Raw genomic sequence first — 26,351 nt, forward strand, 5'->3', positions numbered from 1 at the left:
TTCTGTGTGACCAGAGAGAACAAATCTGTGTTTGAACATGAGCTTAAAATGTCCCAGAGTCAGTATTACACAGTTTACTAAAATTTACTCTGCATCGAACTACAGCTGATGATTATGAGTAATGCTTATAAAAAATATGTCGACTGCAGACTCATTTTATGAGGAATTCTGAAATTCCTGCACGGTGAAAGGTTAAAGGGGTAAGGATTGCATAGAATATAACTGACCTGAAATTCCTGATATAGTTTCTTCTCAATCCAGTCAGTTACATGTGCTAGTGTGACTTCTCTCTCTCCAAGCTTGGGTCGAGCTTTCAGCTCCAAGTGTGGTGGAGTTCTGAAGCCATACCTACAGGACAAAAAAAAGAAAACCTTAGAATATCTAAACCAAAGGTAAATATCTGTATTTATACTAACAGTACTAAACTGAGCAGTAAAAAGTCAATGGAAGTGAAAATATGTAGAAGTAAACACTAACTGCATTCTAGATCTTAAGGATTTTCTCTAAGAACTATTTGAGTAATATTACACGCCAGTAGGTGGCAGCAAAGGATAAGCAAATAGTATATCCAGTATATCAAAGCTCTGAGAAATGGTCAAGGTACCGGCCAGAACTGAGTCTACACACTGAACTTAGATCAGCTGGTATTCAAAGAGGCAAGTGTTTTTCACTTAGCCAGACAACTGGGAGCCAAAAGTCAAAGCTATCAAATGGGCAAACACAAAAACTTCAACTTGGACAGTGTTAATATTTTGGCTCAACTGATTCACGAAGAACACGCACAATTTCTTTTTTTTTTTTTTGAAAATTTGAATCTTCAACATAAAAGCAAATGACCAATAACATTAGTGATTTGCCAATTCAGACCCTTTGCACACCAAATTGAAGGTCATTTCTCTATTGGGCGATAAGTGAATTTCATCTTTCAACAAATCAGCAAACTCCGGAAGGGACCGGAGATGTCCAGCTGCACCACCTCGCAGTGACTTGGCCGCTGGGTCGCACACTTTAGGCGTTACAGCACCTCCAACATATTAGGTGTTATGGCACCTCCAAGCCTTAAAGACAAACCTTTCTTCAAACCTACACGGCTGCGACATAGGACTCACCATATCCTGTCGGTTGGGGGTGGGGGAATGTTGACAGTCAGCAACCCCTGACACTCCTGCACCTCCACAGTCAGCAGCAGGGGTGTGTTGGATACCTCCTCCATCTTCTTCTTGATAAACTCAGACTCTGTGGCTTTCTGGAAGTACCTTGATTTGGTGATCTTGTCCACAAAGCGCAGTATCTTACTGGGCCTGTGAACCCCCATGTAACTAGAAGACAGAAAAAATGTGAAGTAAAGAACGAGCGTTTTGAGACCAAAGTGACCATTTTATAAATCTTGTCATTCCGTATATCATCGTTAGACACAAAGTTTTTCAAATGTGTCTCTCTCTCTCTCTCTCTCATTTCTTCACAGTGTTATTTCAATGGGGATCTGGGCTCTCTCCCCGTGGCATAACACTTGAGAAGAAAGGAGTTAGAAGAGTCATTACTCTTTAGGGTGAGACTTTGAGTTGGAGAATGAAATGACTTGAAGTACTTCCTTACACTTTTTTTTAAACAGTTCTAAAGTAACTGGCTGAACAAGACAGAAATATTAGCTCAAAGAGACTGGGTAACAGCAGCACAAATCCATGGCTGATGTGAAAAAGGTAGCAGAATGAACAAAGAGTATGAAACAACATGAACAAATGTCTTTCTAAGACAGTAAACCCTTTAAAATAAAAATGAGCAGTATTCATACAACCAGAGGACAGAGAGACACAAACACAGAGAGAGAGAAAGAGAGAGAGACAGAGAAACAGAGAGAGACAGACGGACTGACAGATGGAGAGACTGACTTACCCCTCTGCACCAGAAGGCAAGTTCTTGTCTGGTGTAGTTTCTGGTGGATCTTCTTCATCAGATGAGCCGGCACTGGATGACTCCTCATCGCTGTCTGCAAGGCAGTATGTGCGTGGCCTTTGTCTGAGAAACACACACACACACACACACACACATACAATTGAGAACTCCCACATAACAAATTGGCAGATCCTCTAAGACACCCACAGGTATACACACGCATGCTCCCACTAAGTAAACAGATAAATAACAGATAGCTAAATAAATAAATAAGACACACTACCACACCTACTTGCACACGAACATGCATATCCTCTGTGCTTTTGTTAGATACCCTAACACAGCTGATGAAAATGTACATGGACATGTGTGTCTTCTATGGAACACAGTTAATAAATGAAGGGGTACTCTCTATGAGAGTAAAAACAATTGTGGACACTCGGTGGCAAATCCAGTTGGGGGGGGGGGGGGGGGGGTGTCAGATGCAATGACGCAACGGAAAAATGAATGATGATGCAGTTTGTTAAAAGGATGAAGTGGACAAAAAGGAATAGTGCTTCACAAAGTTACTCACCAGGGGAGGAAAATCAGAAAGAGAAAGCATCCAGAGAGAGAGAGAGAAAGAGAGAGAGAGAGAGAGAGAGAGAGAAGTGAAGCTTAATACAGAATTAACAGAGGCGAGTGTTCTGACTGCCTCAGAGTCCATCATAAATATATTTAGCTAAAAAAATGTTTTGTGAAATGTCAGTGCTGTGCCAAAGCGAAAAAAGAAACTCCCTTGTGAAACTCCCTTACTTTGCCTTGAAAACAAAAATACCAGATTTGGCAGACAAACCAGAAGAACATTCAGTTCGTTCGACTTCTATGTCAAGGGCAACTCACAGTCATTTCAGCACATATTTGAACGGAATTTGGAATTTGTTGAAATGGACCATATATTTGATATGGTGATGTGAGATTGAAAGGGGATACGAAGGTGCTCTGAGCTCCGAGTGCACCATCTAAATCCTCCACTTTGACATGCGCTTAATGAATAATGATTGATAACGAAAGTTTCTATGTTTCCTGTAAAGCTGAGAGATTTAATCAAACAGGAAAACCAGTGCACGCAGCAAAATCTAACTGAACCCAGTCAACGTCCAAAAGGGCCCAGTGGTCTTACCCTTCCTTGCCCAGCTCTCCAAAAGCCCTCCGTCTCTTTCCCCAGACGGGCCAGGTTCATCTTGGTCTGCAGAGTCATGAGGAAAGAGCCCTTGTAAGAGATCTCCAAGTCAAACCACAGACCTGGAGAAAGAAAAGAGAAAAAAAACAGAGAATGGGTTTCAATGGAATCAAAAAAGCCAAACCGCAGAATTACTGAAACAGTCTCTTCTGAAATGTCTGTGTAAGCTCTACTTGGTCTACACTGAGCCCCCTGGGCGAGTCTGACGAAATGAAAATATGAATGCATGAATTTAATACATTCATAGCACCTTTAAAAAGGTGCTGTCCTCAAAAAACGTACATCGTCACGCCACAATTTCATTTCATTTCAATTCATTTCAGTTCAGTTCAGTTCAGTTCAATTCTATTCAAACCAATTCAATTCACCTCAATTCGCTGTTCAGTCTAAGATTTTAAGCGAGGAACACACACTCCTTGTTTTTCTTTTAATGAAAACGGTTGGTTTTTTTTTCATTAATCTCTTTTGTTTTTCAGTCTCTGTCTGAATGTTTCTGTGTGTTCAGAGCTGCAGTGCAGTGTCGGGACAGTAGAGGTCAGCACCGCACGCCACACACACACACACACACAGTCCCAGCTCTACACCTTACAGCCAGAGACGGAGGGAAATGAGAGTAAGAGACAGAAGGAGGAAGAGACGGATCAGAAGGGGGAAAAGAAGGGGGAAACAGTTGGACATCGCTTTGTGAGGCCCCTGACGAAAAGAGGCCGGTTTCTCGTTTGAAGTCGGCAAGGAAACCTGCACGTGCACGCACGTGTATTTCAGAAAGAGAGACGGGGTAATAGAGTTTAAAGCAAAATTCACTGTACTGCATTCAAAATCCCCCCCCCCTGCTGTTGTCGGCAAATGTATGTGTGCGCGTAACCCAATATTTTAAAATCTGTTCCAACTCCTCATCTCTGCCAATCATGCATTTCTCTTTGCTCCTCTTGTCTGTCTGCCACACGCCAACATATTAACTTATCCTCTACTTTTATCACACAAAGTGCTAACCTCCCCCTCTCTCATCAAAACTCAGTAACAGTTATTATTTGACAGGGGAAAAAGAAATTCATAAACACACTGGGTTCAGTCTTATCAGAACTAGGAGGAGTACGCAAAGGTATCACAAAGCCTGTTTCATAATCTCACTGTCACAATGATCCACTTACTCCTGTGTAAGAGCTAACGCAGACTGTAAATACCTAGCCAGTTGTGTAACGGTACAGCATTAGCCTGGGACATGGCCAAAGCTTAGCCTGTACTTACCCAAACCAAAGATACTCTGATAGCTGTTTAAACTGGCCATGACCTCATGATATTGTTATTGGCTTGGGAGTCTCAACTTATTTCAAATTCCACTTCGAGGAGTACATAGCCTTACCAAGGTTTTTTTTTTTTTTTCCCCTCTCTACACTCCAGCCTAGATTCACCGTGAGAGGATATCTTATGTGTTGCAGAGCGAGAGTTGATCAATATTTTCCCCTGACCACAGTCTCCATTTGTCTGGAACAATGATACCATGTTATGCTCTAGACTACAATCCATTCTATGACCTTCATGGGTGGAACTTAGCTTAGTTTTCAGTGTCTTTGGTAATTGTATGATATGCAGCTCCAGTCACTGTGTTCTTTGTGTGTGTGTGTGTGTGTGTGTGTGTGTGTGTGCGTGCGCGCAGGCGTTTTCCCCTCCGTTTGTTATCGTTCTCCATGACAGCTAAATTCAATGAGAGCAGTGTCCTCACTTAGCTGGCACCGTTCTTGCTCTCGCTGTTTTGTTGTTGTTGCTATAGCCTCCTTCTGGAGCGCGAGAGAATCAGCTAAGTCACACTGTGCTTCACAATGGAGATTACATTGGTCACTGGACAAAAAAAAGGAGAGGGGGGGTTGGTAGAGGAGGGAACAGTCACAAGACAATTCTGCACCTTCTGTCCCAGGACAGAGTGACAGTCACCAAATTCTGTTGTATCCGTAGACCGTTTGATGGTGAGAGAAAGAAAGAGAGAGCGTGTGTGTGCACGCGTGCGTGTGTGTGTGCGTGTTTGTGAACACTTTATTCTTCAAATGAGAATGTTGCTTGATCACATTCTTTCTTGAGAGTGTCACGTTGCCATCAATGCAGCAAACATACAACCACAAACAAACAAAGCAGCGACAAACACACAACACCGCTCTTTTCAGTTGAGACTTCGGGCTGCGTGCTGCAATGATAATAGAACAGTTCTTTTAGGAATCAGTAGTCAAGCATTATAAAACAGTAAAACACGGTGTTGTGTAAAATTTACGAGAGGACCTTCGACGTTCATGGAAACAGGAGTAGAGACAATCACAGGACACAACAGACTTGTTATTAAGATCATTTTCTATTACGGCTCTCTTTTTACATGAGAAAATACCAACTAAGCTAATAGACAGAGGAGGGTATGGGGGGGTGCCTTTTCTGTGCAATTAATCTGCATTGCAAAGAGTGACAAAAGGACGAAATCAGTCAATTTAATCATTACAGTCTCTCCCATCGTCCCCAACCTACACCAGCCAAGCTTTCGATTTTTTTTAAAAATGGTTACTTTACACAAACCACAGGAACTGCTCTCCAGCAAGCTCTGTACGTGCGTGTGTGTGCGTGTGTGTGCGAGAGTGTTCTGGCAGTGGTAATATACTTTTAAGAGCCTTGAGCCCAACAATGATAGATCTATCAATATAGCAGCCACCAGTTACAGCCTTTTGTCCACCTTCTCGCCTCACTGCGAAGGTTATAGCCAGGTACTTAGACTCTGAGGAGCCTGGGTTAAAATTAAAGGCCTGATGTTACTCAGCACAGCCATACATCACACTGACAGTTTATTCTCTGAGCTACAGGCACTGAGACACATACTGTTCATGGTTTTGCCTTGAGCTACTTGTCTTACCTTGGTAGTCTACTGATGGCTTGAAAGCCTGAAGGATTCTGGGTGTGGACACACCCATGTCAAGCTCAGTCAGGGTCAGCTCATTCATAAAATAAGGCAACTGAAAGAAATACACATAAACAATAATGAATGAAAGTCCAAAAGGCATGTGCGCGCACACACACACGCACTCGCATGCACACGCACACGCACACGCACACACGCACACACGCACACACACACAGACACAGATATGCACATACACACACAGACACAAACACAAATATACACATAAAAAAAATCTCTGGTTAACAGAGAAGTTAAAACCACGCCCTCTGGGTTTGTTTTGTTTTCAGTTTTTCTCAGTGTTTCTGAAAATGTTGATAACAATAGGGTAGTAAAGAATACTAAATAATACTTGATATGGCTACATGAACTGCAAACCTATTTGATAACCACCTCAAAGACCATGAACCCCCTACCATGTACCCAGTGATGGTTAAATGTGTCAACATGCTATTCTGTTCCGCTAACACAGACCTGTAACATGGAGGAAATGCAACACTGCTGAATCGACCGAGTGGCAGATGCTATTTACAGAAATGAAAGCCTGCTGACAGTCACTGTGGTCTTACAGGGCCTGAGATGAAGCCTGCAGCAGCAGCAGCCGCAGTGACATTTAGGATTTCCCTCATGGCCGTCAGAGGAGACGCGAAACTGTGCTGTTCCACACAGGAGACCGCGTATCTGCCATTACAGCTGCTCACAGGAACTGAATAACTAGGACAATACTGATCGGTGGGGGAAGGGGGGGGGGGGGGGGGGGTACACTAGTACCCACAGTTTTCTAACAATTGTCAGACCTAGTAGTTGGACTTTATTAATGTCTCTGGCTGTGCTTTCAGTTACCCAAAGCTGCTTGTCCAAGTGTAATACGCACTATAGGCATTTCACTGACAGTGTGTAGAGAGGTTTGACTATAAGAACCAAAAACGAGTGAGCCATCAGTAAAGCGACGAGATGCAGCCAGTTAGTCTGCCTGCACAGTTTCCCCCCGCAAACAAAATCTGGTATTTTATCTAGTGTGGGCAAATATTGATTCCATAATAGGACACATTCGATAAGCATTTGCCGCCGATTTAGATATATCTAAAATAGGGGATTGTGGCAAAGAGGAAGAACAACACCACAACAAAAAATGCAGGGCCAAAGGTGCCTGACTCACCCGTATCTTACTCAGCTTCATCTGGATCTTCTTGGACACCCACTCAGTCCAATACGTCTCTCTGAAGAAGTCCCAGGCAATCCGGCCCACTAAGGCATTGACCCAGGCAACAGGCTCCGCCTCTTTCTCTGAGCCATTTGGTAACTGGATTTGAGGCAACAAACAAGAGGTATCATCATGTGTTTTACATTTGTAAGGTGAAATCAAGGCACTACAATATTAAGACTGTAGAGAGGTCGTATGGACGAATGAAGAGAACACTAATTCTTAGAGCAAACAGAGAACAAACTGCATCTATCCCTGCTGATCGGAGTGCTGAATTCTCTGAGCGAGGAGACGGGTATTAAAATGTACTTTCAATGGACAGAAAGCGAAAAAACAAATGCACAAGCGAACATTAGCATCTAAAGTACAAAAGAAAATTCTGAGGAAAATTAGGAGTGTTTGCATGCATGGAAGACAACCAGAAGGACTTCAAATGAGGAAAAATGAAATGACCATAATAACGCGACGGTACGAGAGAGCGAAGACATTTAATATTCTGTTTGGTCTTGAGCACACAAGCAGAATGGATTGTAAAGATTATTAGCGAGTAAAAGTTGTCTTGATCAACAACATACACCCCAAATGACATCAGTGAACTACGCATTTTAAGACAGACGTTTTTACAGCTAGAAGTAAAATAAAAACACAAACTGACAACAAACACTTCAGGTACCTTCTTGTCTGCACCAGGGCTGCTGTGAGGGCTCCCGACGGGGCTGGCAGCTGAACTGCTTCCTGTCTGTGGGGTTATGTAATTGGCCATGTAGACAGTGTAGTCCAGTAAAGGCTTCTGCTTGGTATTACCTGAGGACTGTCTCTGCCTGGGCTGAGAAGACAACAACTCATCCAAACTGCTCCTGCTACTGCTGCGACTGTGAGACAACACGGGAGCTGATAGGGAGAGAAAGACAGGGTCGTATTATACACTGGTCTCTATCATGGGAGGTCGAGAAACTAAACACGTCTACAAAAAGGTCAAATAGGGAAACACAAGAGAGAAGCAGCACATTTCTGAGTAGAGTGCACCGAGGTCTTTGAACTGTGGCCTGATCTTTGAAGTTTATTACATGTCATACAAATTGCATCTTGGCGTACACAGTTGACGTGACACTTTTATGTCCCCTTTCATAAAACAATGTCGTGCTTAAATGGCATTGGGCAACTCTATCATGAAGTCTGGAAAATGTATAGACGTTTTATTCCAATGTGTGCCTTTCGAACAACTCACGTACCGCTTCTACTTGTAGACATGTTGGATGCCTTTTTCACCGACTCTGCCTTAAGTCTGGATGCATGCAGCATTCTCTGAAACCATTCTTCTTTCTCGCGGCCTGTCCTCCCGAAGAGGAAAAGTATCTGGTTATCCCTGGACGCTGATGTTCTTCCAGTGTCTTGCGCGGCCGTGCCAGCCTTCCTGAATTCCATGCTCCCTGAGGCCGTCTCAGACTTCTCCTTGGTGGCAGATTCCTCCTCAGACACCTCACTCTTATCCCCCTCTGCTTTAGACATGAAGTCATCCTGCTTGGCCAGTTCGACGCAAATGGGATATTTCTTGTTCCAAACACGCTTTCTGGCCAGGTGCTGGGGCACCAGGTAAATCTGGAGAAGAACTCATGCAGTTAATTACTTCCTTAAAGGAAAACGGTTTGTTTTTAACTTGAGGACAGATACTGCCAACAAGTAGGTTTGGACAGTCCATTCCTTTTAACAAATTTCAGTCTAGTCTAGGATTTTGATATATGTTAGGTTCAGCGACGCAAATCCTTTCAAATACCATGTTATACCACAATGAGCACAGATTAAAAATGCACAAATAGATTCACACAAAGTGACAACCACTAATAAATACAAAAGATAAAACAAAGACAACACAATAGAACAACACAATAAATATGACTAATAAATACTACCTTGCTGTCAGTCAGATCATATATCTTCTGGCTGATGAAAGTCACGTCTGGTTTTGGTTCATTGATGGAAGCCCGCCGGGATATGTTCCGGTTGGGTTTGGACAACCTTAGTGTGGAGCCCTCCAGTCTCACAAACACAGAGTGTGTCAGCATGGCATGGTACGTTTCTGGGTCATAGTTGTTAATTTCATTCATCCAACCCTGTCAAAATCGTGCACAAGAAAGTTGAGCCACCAAGATTAAAAACTTGATTCATATCGACCTGGACACAAAACACTCCCTGAAAATGCAGTTACATGTTGAGCACAAGTTATCACTGTATGTGCTTTTGTGGTTGTTTTTCATATCCAAAGAATACAACATCATATCATTCATACTTGCCAATGGCTATCTTTGTTGTGGAACCTGTGGTTCTATTAAAGTAAGTTCTAGAAGAGCTCAGTGCAGAATCCTCTGGTGGGAAGTTTGAATAGTCGAACTTGCTTATGTATGAGTTATTCCTAGAAATTTCCATAGACTTTGCAGAGTGGAATGGCAAATTTTGAAAACTGCCCCTAAACAATACCACACATTTTCATTATTACTGTTATCTTCCTTTCCTGTAATTGCAGTAATAAACCACACTGCGACAGTTATAAGCAACAAATAACACCCACAAATTGTTCTCAATGCTGAATGTCACGCCTGTGTATGAAAACAACTCAGAGAGAGAGACAGAGAGAGAGAGGGACAGAGAGAGAGAGAGAGGGAAGAGAGATAGGGATTGCATTTGTGCAGCCATGACAATGCACAGAGCAAGCATACAGTCAGACTAAAATCTTCCAGCAAGGCCAGTTTGCGCAAATTTTCTGCATACTTGAAATGCAAATGCAATGAGTCATAGTACCTCTGATGAAACGTCTTTTGCCTTTTTGGATCATTTAGTAGTTCTGTGAATAACAGATGAGCTTACACTATAGCTCTAAAGGTAAGCCATGCCAAAATACACAGATGAAGTAGATCTACACACTAACAATTTAGAATGGCAAATGTTAACGGTGGGGTTACATGTATAACAAGAGGTTTCATGTTAAAAAACAACAAATTTTTAAGTTTATCCCTAGACCGCGATAGGACATGGCAGAGCATCACCTGCTTTCATCTGTAATCCATCACACCATTTTACTTTGGACAATAATAGTGCATAAACAACTACAAAGACATATAAAGCATATTTTATGTTCATGAAGCTCTCTAAAACAAGTTAGAAAAAAGAAAACCCCAAAACAATGAATGGGTACTGTAGCCACACAAAGAAATCTTTCATCCTAAGCTAGCATACGGCTTGAGGGACTGAAGAAAACAGTCCTTTTAGCCTCTCTTCTTAGCTTCAAAGTCTGAAAATAACAAACTATGGATGAATACTTGCATTTGATCTCCTTAGTGTCTGCTAGTTTTAAGTGGTTAGTCAGACCAGCATCAGCTGAACAAAATGACATAGGCCTACACACAATTCAAAGGACAGTCTGATGATCGAGAACATTTGATGAAAAAAGGACCGGAGAGCAAAACATTCACATAAGTTCAGTATGGCACTCGGGGATCAATCTGTATAAAAAATGAATCTCAATGAAGTCAATGCTTTCCTATAATCAGCAATGAACGGTGTTAGTTGTCTGTGTTCAAAATTCGGTCTTTGATGACTCTGATGACTCAAAATTCGGTCTTTGATGACTTTGTATTTCATTACAGGCAATGTTACAAACTAATAAATTACATATTAGCTTAATGTTTGTTTTTGTTTGATTTCAGATAGCAGATACACTCCAAATGTACTTCAAATGTTTACACAGTTAATGAAATTGCACAGTTAATGAAATTACCCACCTTAAACATCACTGGTTCTTTTAAATCCACAGGTGCAATGTTCCATGGCTCTCCTTTATATCTAGCTTCACCAGTTTTCGCTGCTGGCCGCTTTGGACCTGCTAGCCACACAACGCCAATGGCTAACATAAACCCTAAAGCTACTCCAAAAAGCATTCCACCCAGGTAAGTGGGCAGAGGCAGTACGAAATACCCATAGGTAATGATGGTCAAGGCAAAGAGAGTCTTGTGTGGAATGGTATTTTCCAGTTCTTCTGTTTCTAATTTATCCTCTTGTCCTGTAGTGTCCAAGCTTTGGCTAGCAGGCTGACCACCACTGCTCCTAGTCCTGGTGTCATTCACAAACTCTCCATCCATCTGTGCATCTGCATAACTGAAAAAGTCATCGTTGTAGAGATCATCAAATTCTGCTTCCTGCTTTGCCAGAGCTGACATGGAGCACTTGTCAAGGCCGAGAGATGAGGATGATGGTCTGACAGTCTTTGTCTCAGAAGCTGAGGCCAGCTCAGCCGTTCCTATTGAAGCAGATACTGCCTCCACATCACCTTCCTCCTCCTTGATGCTGTAGTTGTTGTTGCTCTCTAGATGACCATTAAGGGAGGCCAGGTTAGAAAGTTCTGAGGTGCTTGACGAATGAAGTTTAGGCCTGTAATGTACCCCGCTACCAGAACTGTCATCGCCAATGATCTTGCTGAATAATTGCATGGGATCGGACATGACCTCCGACAAGCGGCGCTTGGTATCCTCGATTCGTGCCTCCACCTCACCCACCTTAGAGGCGAAGGAACGGCTCTCGAGTGAGGTTAAAGGAGAGGACGGGGCTGTTTTGGAGTCTCCAGCAACCGTTGCACGGGGCTGGGTAAGTTGCTTAAAGAGTTGTATGGAATCCTGTAAGCGATAGGGCATAGGGGTGTCTTGGGAGGTGTCTGTCGATAAAGATTTTACCAGATTTTTCATTAGCTGCCGATGTCGTAAAATAGGAGGACCTGAAGCCCTCTCCCGGGCGTCTGCATCTGAAGACATAGACTTCATGATGCTCAGGAAGGACTTGTCACTTGAGGGGAAGGACAAGGATTTAGAAGGTAAAGAAACAGAGGAAGTAGAGGAAGACCCTGGAAGTGAAGCTTGTCTCTTATCAGCAGCAGAGGATGAACTAGCAGTGGACGATTGTGCAGAAGGGGTGGGACCTTGGTCTAATGTGGTAGTGTTTTGGGTTCCAGAGACATTTGTTATTGTAGTGGAAGATACAGGAAGAACTGCAACATTGGTGGCGGGATCAATTCCAACAGCCTCAAACAGGAGGTCTTCACTGGCTTCCAAAGCTGTCACAACACCTTGGGACTCATTTGTCAGCGGATGGGAAGAGGTCGAGGATGAGATGTTAGTTTCGTATAGCTCCTCTTCCTCCTCGTCTTCCTCCTTACCAAGGGCGGAGAAGTGGATGGTGATAGCTTCTCGGGATTGTGAGCGGTGGACATGCAGCTTGGGTGTGGAGGGCTGGCGAAAGGTCGAGGGCGGTGGTCTGTCAGCATGGCCTGCCTCCCTGCTGGTCATTGCGCTGCTTCCAGTGACTTACAACCTGCAGGACAGATACAGAGAAAGAAGGATCTCAGGTATGCGTGTATCACACCAAAAGCAGACCCACTCCAGACCAAGTCATTTTTTTTTTTCCAGGAATATATGCATGATCATGTAAGAGAAATGCCTGTAGTCACACACTGACTCAGAATACTCCATCACTGCCCATCACTGCCTAATGTCTCCTCCACTGTCTGTATTGATCCAAACTGCTCTAGTGCATAACCCTGAAATGATACTGCCCTGAGTCCTTCTGAGGTGAAGAACCATTAACGATCTATAACAAAATAAGGGAATAGGGACTGAATAACAATCTCCTGAATTGTCCTTGAATGCATTGTATCTGACTATGAGTCAGGAGAGAAATTCCCCAGTTAAAGTTGCAGCTCACAGTTTCCACAGTGATGACCTGACCATCACCTTGCAATTGTCATGCCATATGTAAGCTGGGATGTTCCAGGCTATCACAGTGCTGCAACTCCATGACAACATATGAAGGCACTTGTAAAACACACAAACTCATCACAAAAAAAAAACCAAAGTGATGTAAAAAGTAAAATGAAGGCATTGTCTATGTGCTTCATATACATTGTCTTGTGTATCTACTTCAGTCCCTTGAGCTCTTAACCAAACTCTCTGGCAATAAGGAAAAAGCCAATGCCTGTCTTTGAAGTGAAATTCATGAAAGAGCAAAACTCAAGTGGGACTTTGAAATTTAATGAAGGGACACAAACAAAAACACAAACAAAGAGAAATTGCTGGATTTTTCAGTGATAAAAGTTAAAACATACTTGACTCTCCAGCAGAGCAGACAAAAGTAAAAAAAAAAAAGGCAAAACTATCAAATCCTCATTTTCACCTGACACGCAGGACATGTGATTATAAAGTCGAAGGCAAAAATGATCGAGAGTAATTTTAGTGTGAGTTTGGAGGTGGGAGGAACTGATATTATCACAGGCCCAAATACAGCCAAACATCATGAGTTGTAACCATGTGATATGGAAAAAGTCTCTGGTAACCAACAGTGAGAAAGTGAGCCATAAATATCTTGGTCTTTAGCCTTTTAAACAGTTGTGTGAATCATTCCTTTAGCCTCTGTAATCCCTTTTCACATACAGATACTCCCAGCAGAGAGCCTAATGAGTAATGTGAGTGAGATCATTTGCTTTTTACAAAAGCAAAACCTTGGAAACACTCTGTGATATACAGGAACACACGCAAAAACAACTGAATCCAACCGTTGCATTGCATTCAAGATGATACAACTTGGTGCTGTGTCATCATGATTTTTTGTGAGGGAATTGGCACATGATCCCACTGTCTCCCCTTTAACAGGGAGATCTGACCGGGCCCGAGCTCGAAAACACATCAGACGGCGTAACTCTAAATGACCCATTGAAGGTCCTGCGCTCTGAGGTCACATGACCAGCGTCTCAAGCAAATGCTAAGCCAAAGTGTCGCACAGGGACACCTATCCAATTACCTAATCAGAAGGCAAGACTTAGCAAGATGATTGGGGGTGTGGGGTACACTCATCCAATTACTCAAACTGGGGGTCAGTCAAAGAAAGTTCTTTGTGAGCACCTAGACAGTCTGTGTGAGACGCCAGAGAACTACAGTGTTATGACGTTATCAGACACTTGATTGGGAGGACTCACAAGGAGGCACACTGTAGTCAAGCTTTTGACCTACTTCAATAACACTACCTTATATAACATCAGCTATATGACACTGCTCTAATGGCACTTCTGCTGTCATAGGTGAGTGAATAAAACCAATACAGAGACACATGACTGTCATTAGGAGACAAAGAAGCCACCGAAACAGATTAACAAACTTTTTACAGCAAGCTAGATGTTAAAATGTGGATTGTTTTGTTACAGGTAGACAGTAAATAGCAGAAAAGACATTGCTATGTAACAAATGGAACAAGAGTTATGTTCATTATCGACAAAACAAAAACCTTCATTTTAACTGCATGATGCTGCAGTCAAATGAGTTTACACTGACTAAACAGTCATTAAACAGGAATGTAGACAATGTAGGCTGACGTCTCTGAGAAAAGAGGGGATTATTGATCGAACGATGACAGAGCAAAAACACAAGACTCAAGATCAAGTTACAGTTTCCCTCCTCACACATACACACACGTCATCTCTTGCGCGTCACGTATCCTCGACAAACTACACTTCAGCAGATGGTCGGCCTCTGGGGCAGCAAGACAAACGGGCGTTGGACCTTACTCTGTCCACCAGGACACGCATCAACTGGCAGTTATCAAAACCTTTCACTGCCTTTAATCTGATCAAGTGGTTGTCAAGTGCTAGTTTATGGGAATTTAAAAACCACTTCAGGTTTGTTAAACAAGAACTGCTGCACTTTCGCAGAAACCTCAAACAGATGTTGTTAAATCGGTTAAATCTCATTAAATCTCATGTTCTGCGAATCAAGTTGGTTCAGAATGTGTCTGGGGGTGTAATATCTCCGCCTGATGTTGTTCTTATCAGTTCACTGACCACTGTTATATGATGGGTGAGTCAGTCATCTAGCTGCTCAGAAGCACAATAAAACTATTCTTCAGGATGTCTTTCTCTGTCCAAACCAGAGGCATCTAGGCTTGTTCACACATATCACATGTACAATACCAGGCTTAATTCAGATCTCTCCCACTGACAGACGCTTATTCACAACAACAGCAACAACAACAACCATGTCTCACATAACTTTAAACACTTAGGAAATAAGAATGTCGGCTTCCTCAGAATCAGACCATATATATGTCAATAACTCCAACTCACACGTAAACAAACAAGTTTCAGATAGTATTTATCCCGCCAACTATGCCAGTTGTTTTCCAGATATTGCAAGGTCCCAAGATTTTTAATTGAACATCTTTACTTGGTGATATATCAACACACTGTAAATTCATTTCAAGACAGACAGATAAAAGTCTTTGCTGTCCAAAAAAAAAAATGTGGACACGTGACTTTGATCTCATACATAAAAATTCAATCAACAATAAACTGTCTGTCTACTGACTATACACATACTGCTGACAGGCATGTGGGCGACTTGTTTTCTTTGCTTTGTGCAAAGTTGTCATCTCCAATGAAAGGCTGTTTGCGAAAAAAAAAAAAGAAAAAAAAATCTAGCGCACCTAATTTACTGACAATGGAAATGACAAAGTCTTTTATCATCTGAAACAGAAACATCACACAAGAGCTGACTAATTACAGTAGTCCTGGCTTAATTACTGCAGCTAAGTGCTGATCTTATTAGGAGAGACCGCGTACAGAAATTGACATCTTCATTAGATAACATGCACTGATTTATCAAACACGGACACACAGTGATACTTAACAAACTCTGAGCACTGAGCACAGTCGAAGTAAATGAGCGATCATGACTTCAGACAATATGAAACAACATTATTGCTGAGCACAGGGCTGGGGAAATCGATTTAGAATTTTAAGGAAGGGCGCCAAGGGAAGGTAAATTAATGATTGACAGGTTGGATGGTTGAGGCTTGTCTTTCCGCCGGTTCTAAAAAAAACCACGAGACAAACACTTGAACGGGGACTTGAATATTTTATGGAGAAAGTCGAAATAAAGTTTGGTTTAAAATGCTGCAAGAGAAGAAAAGTGTTAAATGAGTAAAAGCATTCTACAGATGTGTAAAAAATTGTGCATGTGCTGCTGGAAACTGAGTGCTTGAAGCAGAACTCCTCAAATGTTGGTGAGGAAATAAAGCCCTGTCTTTTTTGGTAGCACACTTGACTCTTTTTATTCTCGTGGATTGCAACATATTTACATCACAAACACCATAACCTCAAAAACATGAGCAGTTCATTTTATGATTCCGACATCTTTACAAGCTATCCTATCTCTTGGCCCACATTAGTCATCGTCAGGGTTGGATTAGCTCAAAACTCCCAACCATCAGCAACTTCTTTGAAAAATCATAGAAACAACAAAAACAACAACAACGAAAACAACAACAACAAAAAACCTGTTCTGCCAGTAGTCAAAAAAATTCCATACAGATCCAAGGACAATTTTGTCACACTGGTAGTTAAGGTATTCACTAAACATCACAAGTGTGAACATCTGTGATTTCATTCAGTAGGAGATGAGTCACCGTCATCTTCACTGCATGCGAGCTATTACATTGACGTAGCCTGTTGTTGCTCAACCCCTAGACTTGGGAAAAGGGCACAGACACACAATGCTTTAACTGACTCTGAACTGAAGTACAGTACTGGTGACAGGTTTTACATAAAATAACTTGTATGTATATAATACAGTTTGTTAGTCAAATTAAACAAGCTCCACTTGACTTGAAGTCTTGACAAGTGCTTGTGCATTTTATAGAGAAAAACCCACCGCAAGCAGGTCATTATCAAGTTACCATGTGCCCACAATCTATGTCATTACATTCTCACAGCAAACCATTCTGTCGGTTAATGACGCCTACAGATTCTATACGATGGAAACTAAACTAGGCCACCTGAGATTCAGTTTTATGTAAACACGCTTAGCGTTCGCACATGGGACTACAAACCTCGTTGAGCCAGTTTCCAGTTTGTCAAATACTCCAGGTTTCTAGACAGGGTGGCAACCATTGCTCTGTGGAAGTCATGAGCATTCACGTAAACCTGACATTTGAAATGGAAACACGAGGGCAGACAATACCACAGTCATACTGTCAGTTATTTGTGTCAGTTCCAATAATTCTGCCAATGGTAAACACCGTTCATAACCTGAGAGATGCGACTCCGCGTTGTACACAGGGCTATTATGCCGGGAGAATGGATTCGCATCTGACATCGTTGTGATCCTGGGAAAAACAGAGCCGCGCACAGATAGGACCATATCCCCACGGCTGCATCCTCTGAGCCTTCTGTAAATGTCAGGCGCCAGCATTTCAAATGGTAAAAAGAACAAAAGTCGCAATTAGGCTGCCAGCATTTCAGCGGAAGCTATTTGTCTCCAGAGGAAATAAAAATGATGAGAAAGAATATCTAGCAGGGATATATTTGTCTGAGAGGCAAAACAAACCTAAAGATAAAATTATTTTACTTCACTGTGATGTCTTTAGGACACAAGTAAAGCAAAAATATATGGAAACTGCACAGAGAGGAGCTTTTATTTCTTAAAAAAAAAAAAAATTCGGAACGAAAAAGTTCAACTCATCAAAAAACAAAAACACATATTTTTCCCCCACTCACTCTCTCTGAAAAATATTTTCCATACATAACGATAAACGATGCTAGTCACCTTCCACCAGCTGTTTCTCGCGCTTACCCCGGTCTATGGAGAAGAGCAAGTAAATCCCGATCCAACACCTGTTCCAAGTTTCACTGGCAAGGATTAGCATTTATCCCATTGTTTATGTAAGAGCATTGTTCTCCATTGTTAAATAGAGCTTCAGATACTTGACGCCCTAGTTTCAGGACGACTCAACAGATAGTCTGTTGATTATACCCATGCTTTATGTCTCTAACTGTCTTCAAAAATAGTGGGTTTTCACATTCAGCTGACATAAAACGCTTCAGACCAAAAAAAAAAAAAAAAAAAGCAATTTACTTTCAAAAAGCAGTACATGAGGTAGCGAGGCGAAGGGGAAAAAAAAAAAAAAAAAGGAATTTGTGTTTTGTAGCCTTGTGCGAATCCCTTGTAGTTGCTTCGTAAGGCACATGATGTAATACAATGCAAAGTCGCATTAAAGCTCTCGACAGCCCCGCTATCAAACCTGAGGCAAATGTAAAATGCACAGTAATAATCTTCCCAATTATGTGGAATAGGCGGTGTTGGTCCGCCGGGTATGAACACGTCTTTGTGCTAATGCCTCTGACACAAAGGCAGGGTTAAGAAAAAAAAAAAAGAAAAAAAGGTGGAGGAGGGGGAGGGGGGGTGGATTACAGAGGAGTGGGACGGCTGCTCCGTAGGAGTTTAAAGAGGTGCCGTGTGAGAACAGTTGTAGGGGATGGGTGGAAAAGCTCTTTAGAAGAGAAGTTGAGGTGCTCCAGCCAATCACTCCGCTGTTCTGGGACCTGCTCAAAATAAGTTGAAAACTAGTCCATCTCGAGTTAGAGCCGAACCTAGACCAGCTGTTGAGGCGCGGGGCCGTGAATGAAAACCAACCTCCTGAGGACTAACTGGTCCCACAGTCTTTCGCTCCCTTCCTCCTATGACACATCTCACTCAGTTTAATGATAATTCCATACATAGTCTGAACAGTAGAGCTACTGTGAGTTAGATTAGGGCCTGGACCAATACTATAAAACTTGCCAATGTTTCAGTGTTTCAAAACATGGTGTTTACACACGTGATAAGGCTATTTATTTTAGTCAGACCATATCAACAGTAAACTTCCTCCAGTCAGACCACCTTAAAGCAGGGTAAAAAGTTAAGGTGGAGGATAGGCCTACATATAAGCGTCGAACCATATTCCCAATGTTCCAAATATGAATGAATTCTGACATTTTTGGAGCACGCGGTCTGATGACTCTTTATTACGAAATCTGTTATGACACGGCGTAAGCGCACGTAAACGATTTTGGGTAAAAATACCTCAGCACCTGGGAGACAGGGTCAGCGGAGATGAGTCCGTCAGTAGCTCCGGACTCGGTGTCGACTCAATTGGTTTTGGCCATCTCCTCCTGTCTCCATCAACAAGCAGGTCATTACCAGACTGCAACCAGAGCAGGATCTCTCCTTTCACTGTCTAATGAGTCCCGCTATCTTACAGGCCAAGTGAAAACACGTTATCGCATTTTCAAGCTAAAGATTCATAAATTCCAGCGAGTCTTGTGCCTCATTAGTTTCCTTTTCAGGAGATTAACATGTGTAAAGACATTAGCATGTGTGTAATTAGAGGTACAAATTTAAACTGCAGGAAATGTCAAGAGTACGTTCAGACCCTGGCGTATAAGCTTTGCACAAGCCTCAACAATACGTGCTTTCAACTCTTCTAAAACACTCAGTCAGCCAAGCCCTAAAATGGTGTAGCAAAAAGCAGGAAAAACTGGCTTACACTGAGTTTTGCTCTACTTGTCAACACAATTTTTTTTTTTTTTTTTTGCATTCGTACCTTCGTGAAGCTACATTGGAGTCTACCGTGTGTCTTCACATTCCTGATTACAGTTCTCTGTATGCACTTTCTCTTTGTCAGATAATGTGGTGGAGTGGAAAACATTTCACAGAACTGAGTGAATAAAGGAAGCCTGGGAAAGTCCATGTCTGTCCTGATCTGACTCTAAGAGACCATTACTCTCATACAAGATTTCTAAATATAGAATACTGTAAATGAAATGCCCCCCTTTGCATAATCAAACTACAAATATTCCTTTAATGTAAAATGAACAGATTTTATTATAATTTCACACATGCAGACTTGTACATTTTGCAATGCGCTCCGAGATAAAAACTACAATTCAAAAAGCTTCTCTTTTCATGTTTACTTTTCAACTAACAACTAAAGAAGAACAGAAAACCGGATAGCGAGAAAAATCTCAGTAAACCGGTCTTAACGCAAGATGTCTTGTTATTTATTTATAGCTGGACATTAAATCTCTTAGTGTTACAAAAGGGTAGCTCATGATTTGTGAATGAGCGACAAGCTCAGTTGTGTCCCTGCAAAGGTGTTTACTAACACTTCTTGGCTTTACTTTCAAATGGGAAGTTGAGCCTGTAAACTTACACCTGCCATGTGAGTATCATGAACCAGTGGACCAATTATAAAAACACATCCAGCAGAAATACAATGCCCTCCTACTTCTGTTATCAGAATATAAGTTCAGATACAGGTCAGTATTTCTTGTTAAGGAGCTGTAATTACAGACAGTTTACAAGCAGAAAACACATTCAAGCTCAGAGTTGAGCTGTAAAACTGGATTTGTCAATTCAGTTATGAATTGAATCACGTGAAATCTTGATGTCATGTATTGTGACAAAGTGACTTTTCTTCATTGTAAAATAACGTATCAGGGTCACTTTAAAATGTGCACCAAATGACAAAAACAGTGGGTGCTCACTTGCCTTTTGCCCATAAACACTGGATTGTGAAGCAAAGGATTACTCACACCACAGTCTAAAGTTCAAGACCTTAGAGCAGAGTGCCGTCTATAGCTGTGGTCTCTATTTATTCTGTGTAGTTGTGATTTATGACGTTAGGTTGTCTGGGGGCCTGAGTAGCTCATGATCGATGACTGTTGCAGTCATTCACCAAACTCTGAATCATTATTAGAGTGTAAATGTATTTCATTTCAGCTATGATTTGATATCTTGGCTAGAGAATAGCAGGTTTTAGGTTTTAAACATTCCAGAATTCTATCTTTATGTGAACTCAGAGACCGAGTCTGTTCTGAGGGGACCACCCATGTGGTTGAGAGCACACAAACACACACATACACATACGCACACACACACACACACACACACACACAAAAACACACTCGCACACAAACACAAACACACACAAACACACACACACACACACGCTCACGGAAAAAGAAACAAACACTGTTACTTGCCATGCCACAGTCAGTTATGCTGCAATATGAGAAATAACGCGGCAGTTTAAGTCCAAACATCCAACATTGTGAAAGCCATCTCTAAACAGAGCAGAGAGAGGAACTCAAAGACAGGCAGACGCGGAGACGGGCGTCTCAAATCACAAACGGTGAAACTAATCGGACACAGTTGCAAAAACCAGACGCAAATGTCACACGCTTAAGGCCAGGCTTTCATGGATGGAAAGGGTGGAATCAGGATAACAAATAAACAGAGACGTTCTGCTGATGCCCATCTGATGGCCAAGAGCAGAGATTTAAACCTCACACACACACACACACACAGACACACACACACACACACACCACTGAGCTTTACCTCAACAGTCCCTTTCAGCTCACACTTTAAGCAGCATCTCAAAAAATAAATGCCGGCGAAAAAAAGAGCGCTTTCCCTTTGATGTTTCAGAACCGAGAAATGACTCAAATCTGTTCTCATAAAGAAATGTGACTATAGTATTCATAGAACCACCACAGGAGTGTGTGGTATCAGATTTACACACACAGAGAGACCTACTGGAGAACTGTCCAGAGTTACACGACGGTGAGAGATTCTGCTAGTTTGTTGCCAAGGAATATAGTCTAAATTTAGACAGTACTCACTCTAGGGTGACAATCAAATCTATGTACATCACCTCAAAGTCCTAATGCTGTCATTTAGGTAACTTTGTTCAATGCTTATACTGGCAAAATGATACAACATCAGACCAGGTAAAAACATAGTTCACACCTTAAGATGAATACTGTGAACACGCTGTAGCTTGTAATTCATCTTTCAGCTGTTTCTCAACTAAACTGACAGACTACAGATGTTTCATTATGAAAATAGGGAATCGTTATTAGTTTCTCACCAGCTCCATCCTGGAAGATCGAACGTCCGCAGTATGGAGTAAAAAAGCGTTGTTTCATCCACGCTCTGCCAAAAACGCTTTGTCAATGAATCACAGTGGCCGACTCTGTTTTGTTTTAATGAGGAGGATTTCTAAAACAGGTTTCTCTGGAACAACAGCACCTTACGAATTCCAGATCGGCCCATCAGAAGACAAGCCACAGGTGGCGTGACAATGACTTGCTACTATGTAGAAAACATTAAAAAAAAAAAGTGACAAGTGTTTTTCCACATTAAAGGATAAATACCTGTCAACCTCAGTTGGAAAGGTATGTTCACTTCGTTCAAAGAGAAACCCAACCATCGCCCAAAACCTGCGACGAAAAGCGACCCATTGCCCAAATGTTTTCTCACATAGCAGAGAAGCGAAACAAGATACCTGTTCCTATAAAGACATTTGTCATGCCTTGAACAACACTGCATGTTTGACATGGTTTTGATACCTGGTTTACATATCTGGACAGTTTAATCAAAGAACTCATACTATAGGATGATTAAGTGGTCGGAAACAAAATGTTGTTTGTTGGTGACAGAGCTGCATATAATTCCTCCGTACCCATAAAGGGCTTAGGGAAAATTCCTTCCAGAGCGAAGTCCATGAACGACTGATTTGTAATCAATAAAGCCTGACCTAACTTCAAAAAAATAATAAATAAATAAAGAAACCCCAGAACAGGACTGGACAAAGTACTGTAACCAGCAACATTTGCGCAAGACACATACTGTTAACTCAGAGCCATTGAAAACGACTCTCGCTTAATCTTTAAACAAATTAGCCCTTTAAAGACATGCACTGTGGGAAAAGCAACCAGTTATTTGCTCTGTGTATAGACCCAAAGTTACGTAACTCAGAGCTGACAGTCCGTTACGGGCTCTGATGAATAAGCTGAGGAACAGGTGTCGAGTCACAGAATGGGGTTAAACCTGAAACGCCTTCAACCCGCTGATAAGCTTATGTTTCCTATCTACCACACCATCTGCAAACATACAAACGCACCATGGCAGCGAAGTGGGAAAGACGTCCTCTGCTATCACGGAGGGGGCGCATCGTAACCCTCTCACTTTAAAAAAAAACACAAAACAACAACAACAATAACAACAACAGTTATCCTGACAAACAGTGTTCAAGTTACTCTAAGCGATTACTGTAATGCCGCTTGAAAGTTAATTTCATTTGACGCAGCTGTGACTTGTACCTGCCAACACTGTGAATCTAAGCAGCGGTTTTCATACGTTTATTTTTTTTTTAAGACACACTCTGCAAAACAGAAGTCGGCGAGGTATTTTGTTACAGTGTTGGCTTGTCTCTGTCTCTGGACTGTCACATACAACAGTTATGAACAGGGAAGTTATTGCTTATTGCTTATTGCTTGAGAGAAGCAAACACTATCTCATCCGGTCCTAATCTGTATTACAAATTAATCTGCAGATCTCCATTCAACTCTTATTTATCATGATAGTCTGTTTTACCTTCTCCTGCATGTCAGATTGAACAAGCCAGCAGTTACTGTAGAGAAAATCTGCACTGGGGTGACACACTTGTCAGGTAGCTACAAAAAGTGTGTTGTGTCAAGCATGTGGAACAGACAAGTTTCCATAGACCCCCGAGAGACATAGAGCGCAAAAAAAAAAAAAAAGCAAACAGACACAGACATGGATAAAACTAAATAAAGAAATAAAAGACAGGATGCAGACAGACATTTGATACCTCGGCAGCAGAACTAAATATTCATAGGGCTTAAAGAACAAAGAGGAGAAAATCAATGGCAGAGGTGAAGGGAGTGAGATGGAGAGGGTGAAGACGAACCAGAACCATATGAAAACGCCACATTGGATGTATCTCCTTGTTTTCAGTGAGGCAATCAAAACACATTACGTGACAAACACATAAGATTTGGATACATTCAGGTTTGTACTGTGCACAGAATGAGACATGTGTAGAGATACACACAAACCAAACATGTACATACACACACACACACACACACAGACACACACAAAAAACCAAACAAACACACACACACACACTTAAAATAGAAGGCTGTAACTAGGCAATGCTCCCATTCCTACTGATGAAGCCCTGTGGGATCCCTGTATGGTCCACTGAGTTGACTCAAAATCCAAACAAAGGAAAACGGAGGCAAAATCACACAGCTTTTAAGTCACATCGGTGTGACTGATGAGCTCTGACGCTCTGATATCCTCACGTGAATGTACAACAGAGTGCAAAGCATTAACCGCACCACTGTTCCGGAACACCGTTACCATGGAGATATGTGAAACGGAGGTGGCTGGACGGGACTGAGTCCAACAGGGAATACACAACTGTGCTCCCTGTAAATATAAGTTCTGGTTTCATGAACTAAACCGCTTCTCTGTTATGGCACGTTATTTCTGAGCAAAAAGGCCACAAAGTCATTTGTTCAGCTGAACTCTTCCTCTAGAACAATTTGCTTACATAAAAAAAAAAAAAAAATAGCTGACTGTCACTCTCACTTTGACTTGTAAATGACCTAGACCTCAGCATACCCTTGAAATGAATGCATGCTCAGTTGGACATGCTACGAATCAAGGCCCACTTGCACAAATAACTGTTCCATAGAGACAAACATATAACTGAAAATCAATTTTCATGTGGGGAGTGGGGCATGATAATGGCTTTGAAACAAATTGGCAAACAGGGAACATCAATAAAGAGTATCCGACTTTCACGTGAGCTACATCAACAATGAATGACCATACCGTTTTAACTGAGCAGAAAAGTGGTTGATAATTTCTCATTTTTAAGGGTTTATCTTAAAACAGATCCCAGTTGCAGCAGGGGGTCAAGTGAAAGAAGCCAAAGAAAAGGCATATGCAGTACAGAGATGAAGTCCGACAGACATCCAGAGGACTTAATCAATAATCAGCTACGAGTCCTTAACAAAACGGCTTACCTTCAGCTTTCAGTGCCATTCAATCTGTCTCAACTACAGCATCTGTACTGTAAACTGAGAGCGGCAGATTCATGGTCCCTCTTGGCCTTGGAAGGAGACAAAAAAAAAGCAAAGTGTTGTGATTTAGATGAGTAGGATGAGTGAAGAAAATAATGATATACAGAGGGATAGAGAGTAATCTATCTGTAACCAATATGTATAATAAAAGAAAAAAGATGAATATATATGGTGGATCTTTCACTATCAGTGTTTACATGTATCTAAGCTCATTCAAAGTTTGTGTTTGTCCCACCCATTTATCATTTAGGACAAATCAAGGTCACTTTGACTTCTCATGTCTACTCAACAACCTAACAGACATAGACGAAAGTTTACCACGCGGTTAAGAAATGGCTCTTGTGATGTCTGTTACTCGCACCATGAACGCTGATTTAAGATTTAAACACGTCGGCCCCTAACACGTAAACTTTGTTTGGTAAAACTTTATTTGTGAGCCGGAAACAATTCTATCACCGCATTATTGATGTGGCAGTACGACATAACTAAACAGAATGGATTGATAGCCTCCGAGTGTATGGGGATGTTCGATGTGTTGGCAGGTAACCATATGGAGTGACGTCCATTCCAAAAAGACGAAGTTGTGTCGAGTTATCAGAACAGTGGTCTGTGATTAATATATCTTACTGAAACTCATAAAACAACTTGTTTCGTGCCATTACTGCTGATGCATCATGTGAAGACAAGAAAAATCTCAGCTATGAGCTTGTGATGTATGAACTAAATGGATAAATAATGACGCTTTTTAAACCTATCATGATTTCGAAGACGTATGATTTATCATCTGTCCACAGAAGACCTGTGGTGTGTAGTTGTGTAAACAATTTATTATACGCACGTACACAATAGTAACAAAACGGCTAACTTACTAGTGCTACACAACTAACGTTAACACTGATTTGCCTCCGCCAACAACAGTTAATCTTACCGGTCTCGTTATCCGTCAGTATCAACGGCCGTGTTACAGAACAGTCCTTACGGCAAATATGACGAATGTTGTCCAGGTGAGTCCTTTACGTGATGGTGTCGAACCCCTCTTAACCCAGCCTGTTGACAGCACACTATTGCACTAGTTCCTGGAAGACAGAACACGGATTGCTACTGTCCAGGCCATACTAATCGAACTCCGGATCAACGACCTTCCAAGTGATCTGTGCTCAATTACATGTACTTAAAACCTGGTGCTCACAACTGCCTAACCACAGACCTATGGATAAACTGAATCGCTCTTCTTGTGCAATTAGTCTCAGGAGCCGGTTGAAAGTGCAATGGTTCCCCCATCAGCCCAATC

At 41.8% G+C, this 26,351-nt stretch overlaps 1 protein-coding gene across 1 annotated transcript; it reads right to left on the reverse strand.

Annotated features, from left to right (window-relative positions):
* Positions 1-1,893: 1,893 nt before the first annotated feature.
* LOC115819233 (testis-expressed protein 2) lies at positions 1,894-26,100 on the reverse strand. Its single transcript, XM_030782795.1, has 10 exons — positions 25,989-26,100; positions 25,004-25,089; positions 11,028-12,606; positions 9,162-9,362; positions 8,484-8,850; positions 7,925-8,142; positions 7,207-7,350; positions 6,003-6,102; positions 3,056-3,177; positions 1,894-2,016 (listed from the first exon to the last, which is right to left on the reverse strand). The coding sequence occupies exons 3-10, from the start codon at positions 12,579-12,581 to the stop codon at positions 1,978-1,980; spliced, it is 2,745 nt and encodes a 914-aa protein (XP_030638655.1). The 5' UTR covers positions 12,582-12,606; positions 25,004-25,089; positions 25,989-26,100; the 3' UTR covers positions 1,894-1,977.
* Between the last annotated feature and the right edge of the window lie 251 nt (positions 26,101-26,351).

The sequence above is a fragment of the Chanos chanos genome, chromosome 8, assembly GCF_902362185.1.
Source record: "Chanos chanos chromosome 8, fChaCha1.1, whole genome shotgun sequence".
Taxonomy (NCBI): domain Eukaryota; kingdom Metazoa; phylum Chordata; class Actinopteri; order Gonorynchiformes; family Chanidae; genus Chanos; species Chanos chanos.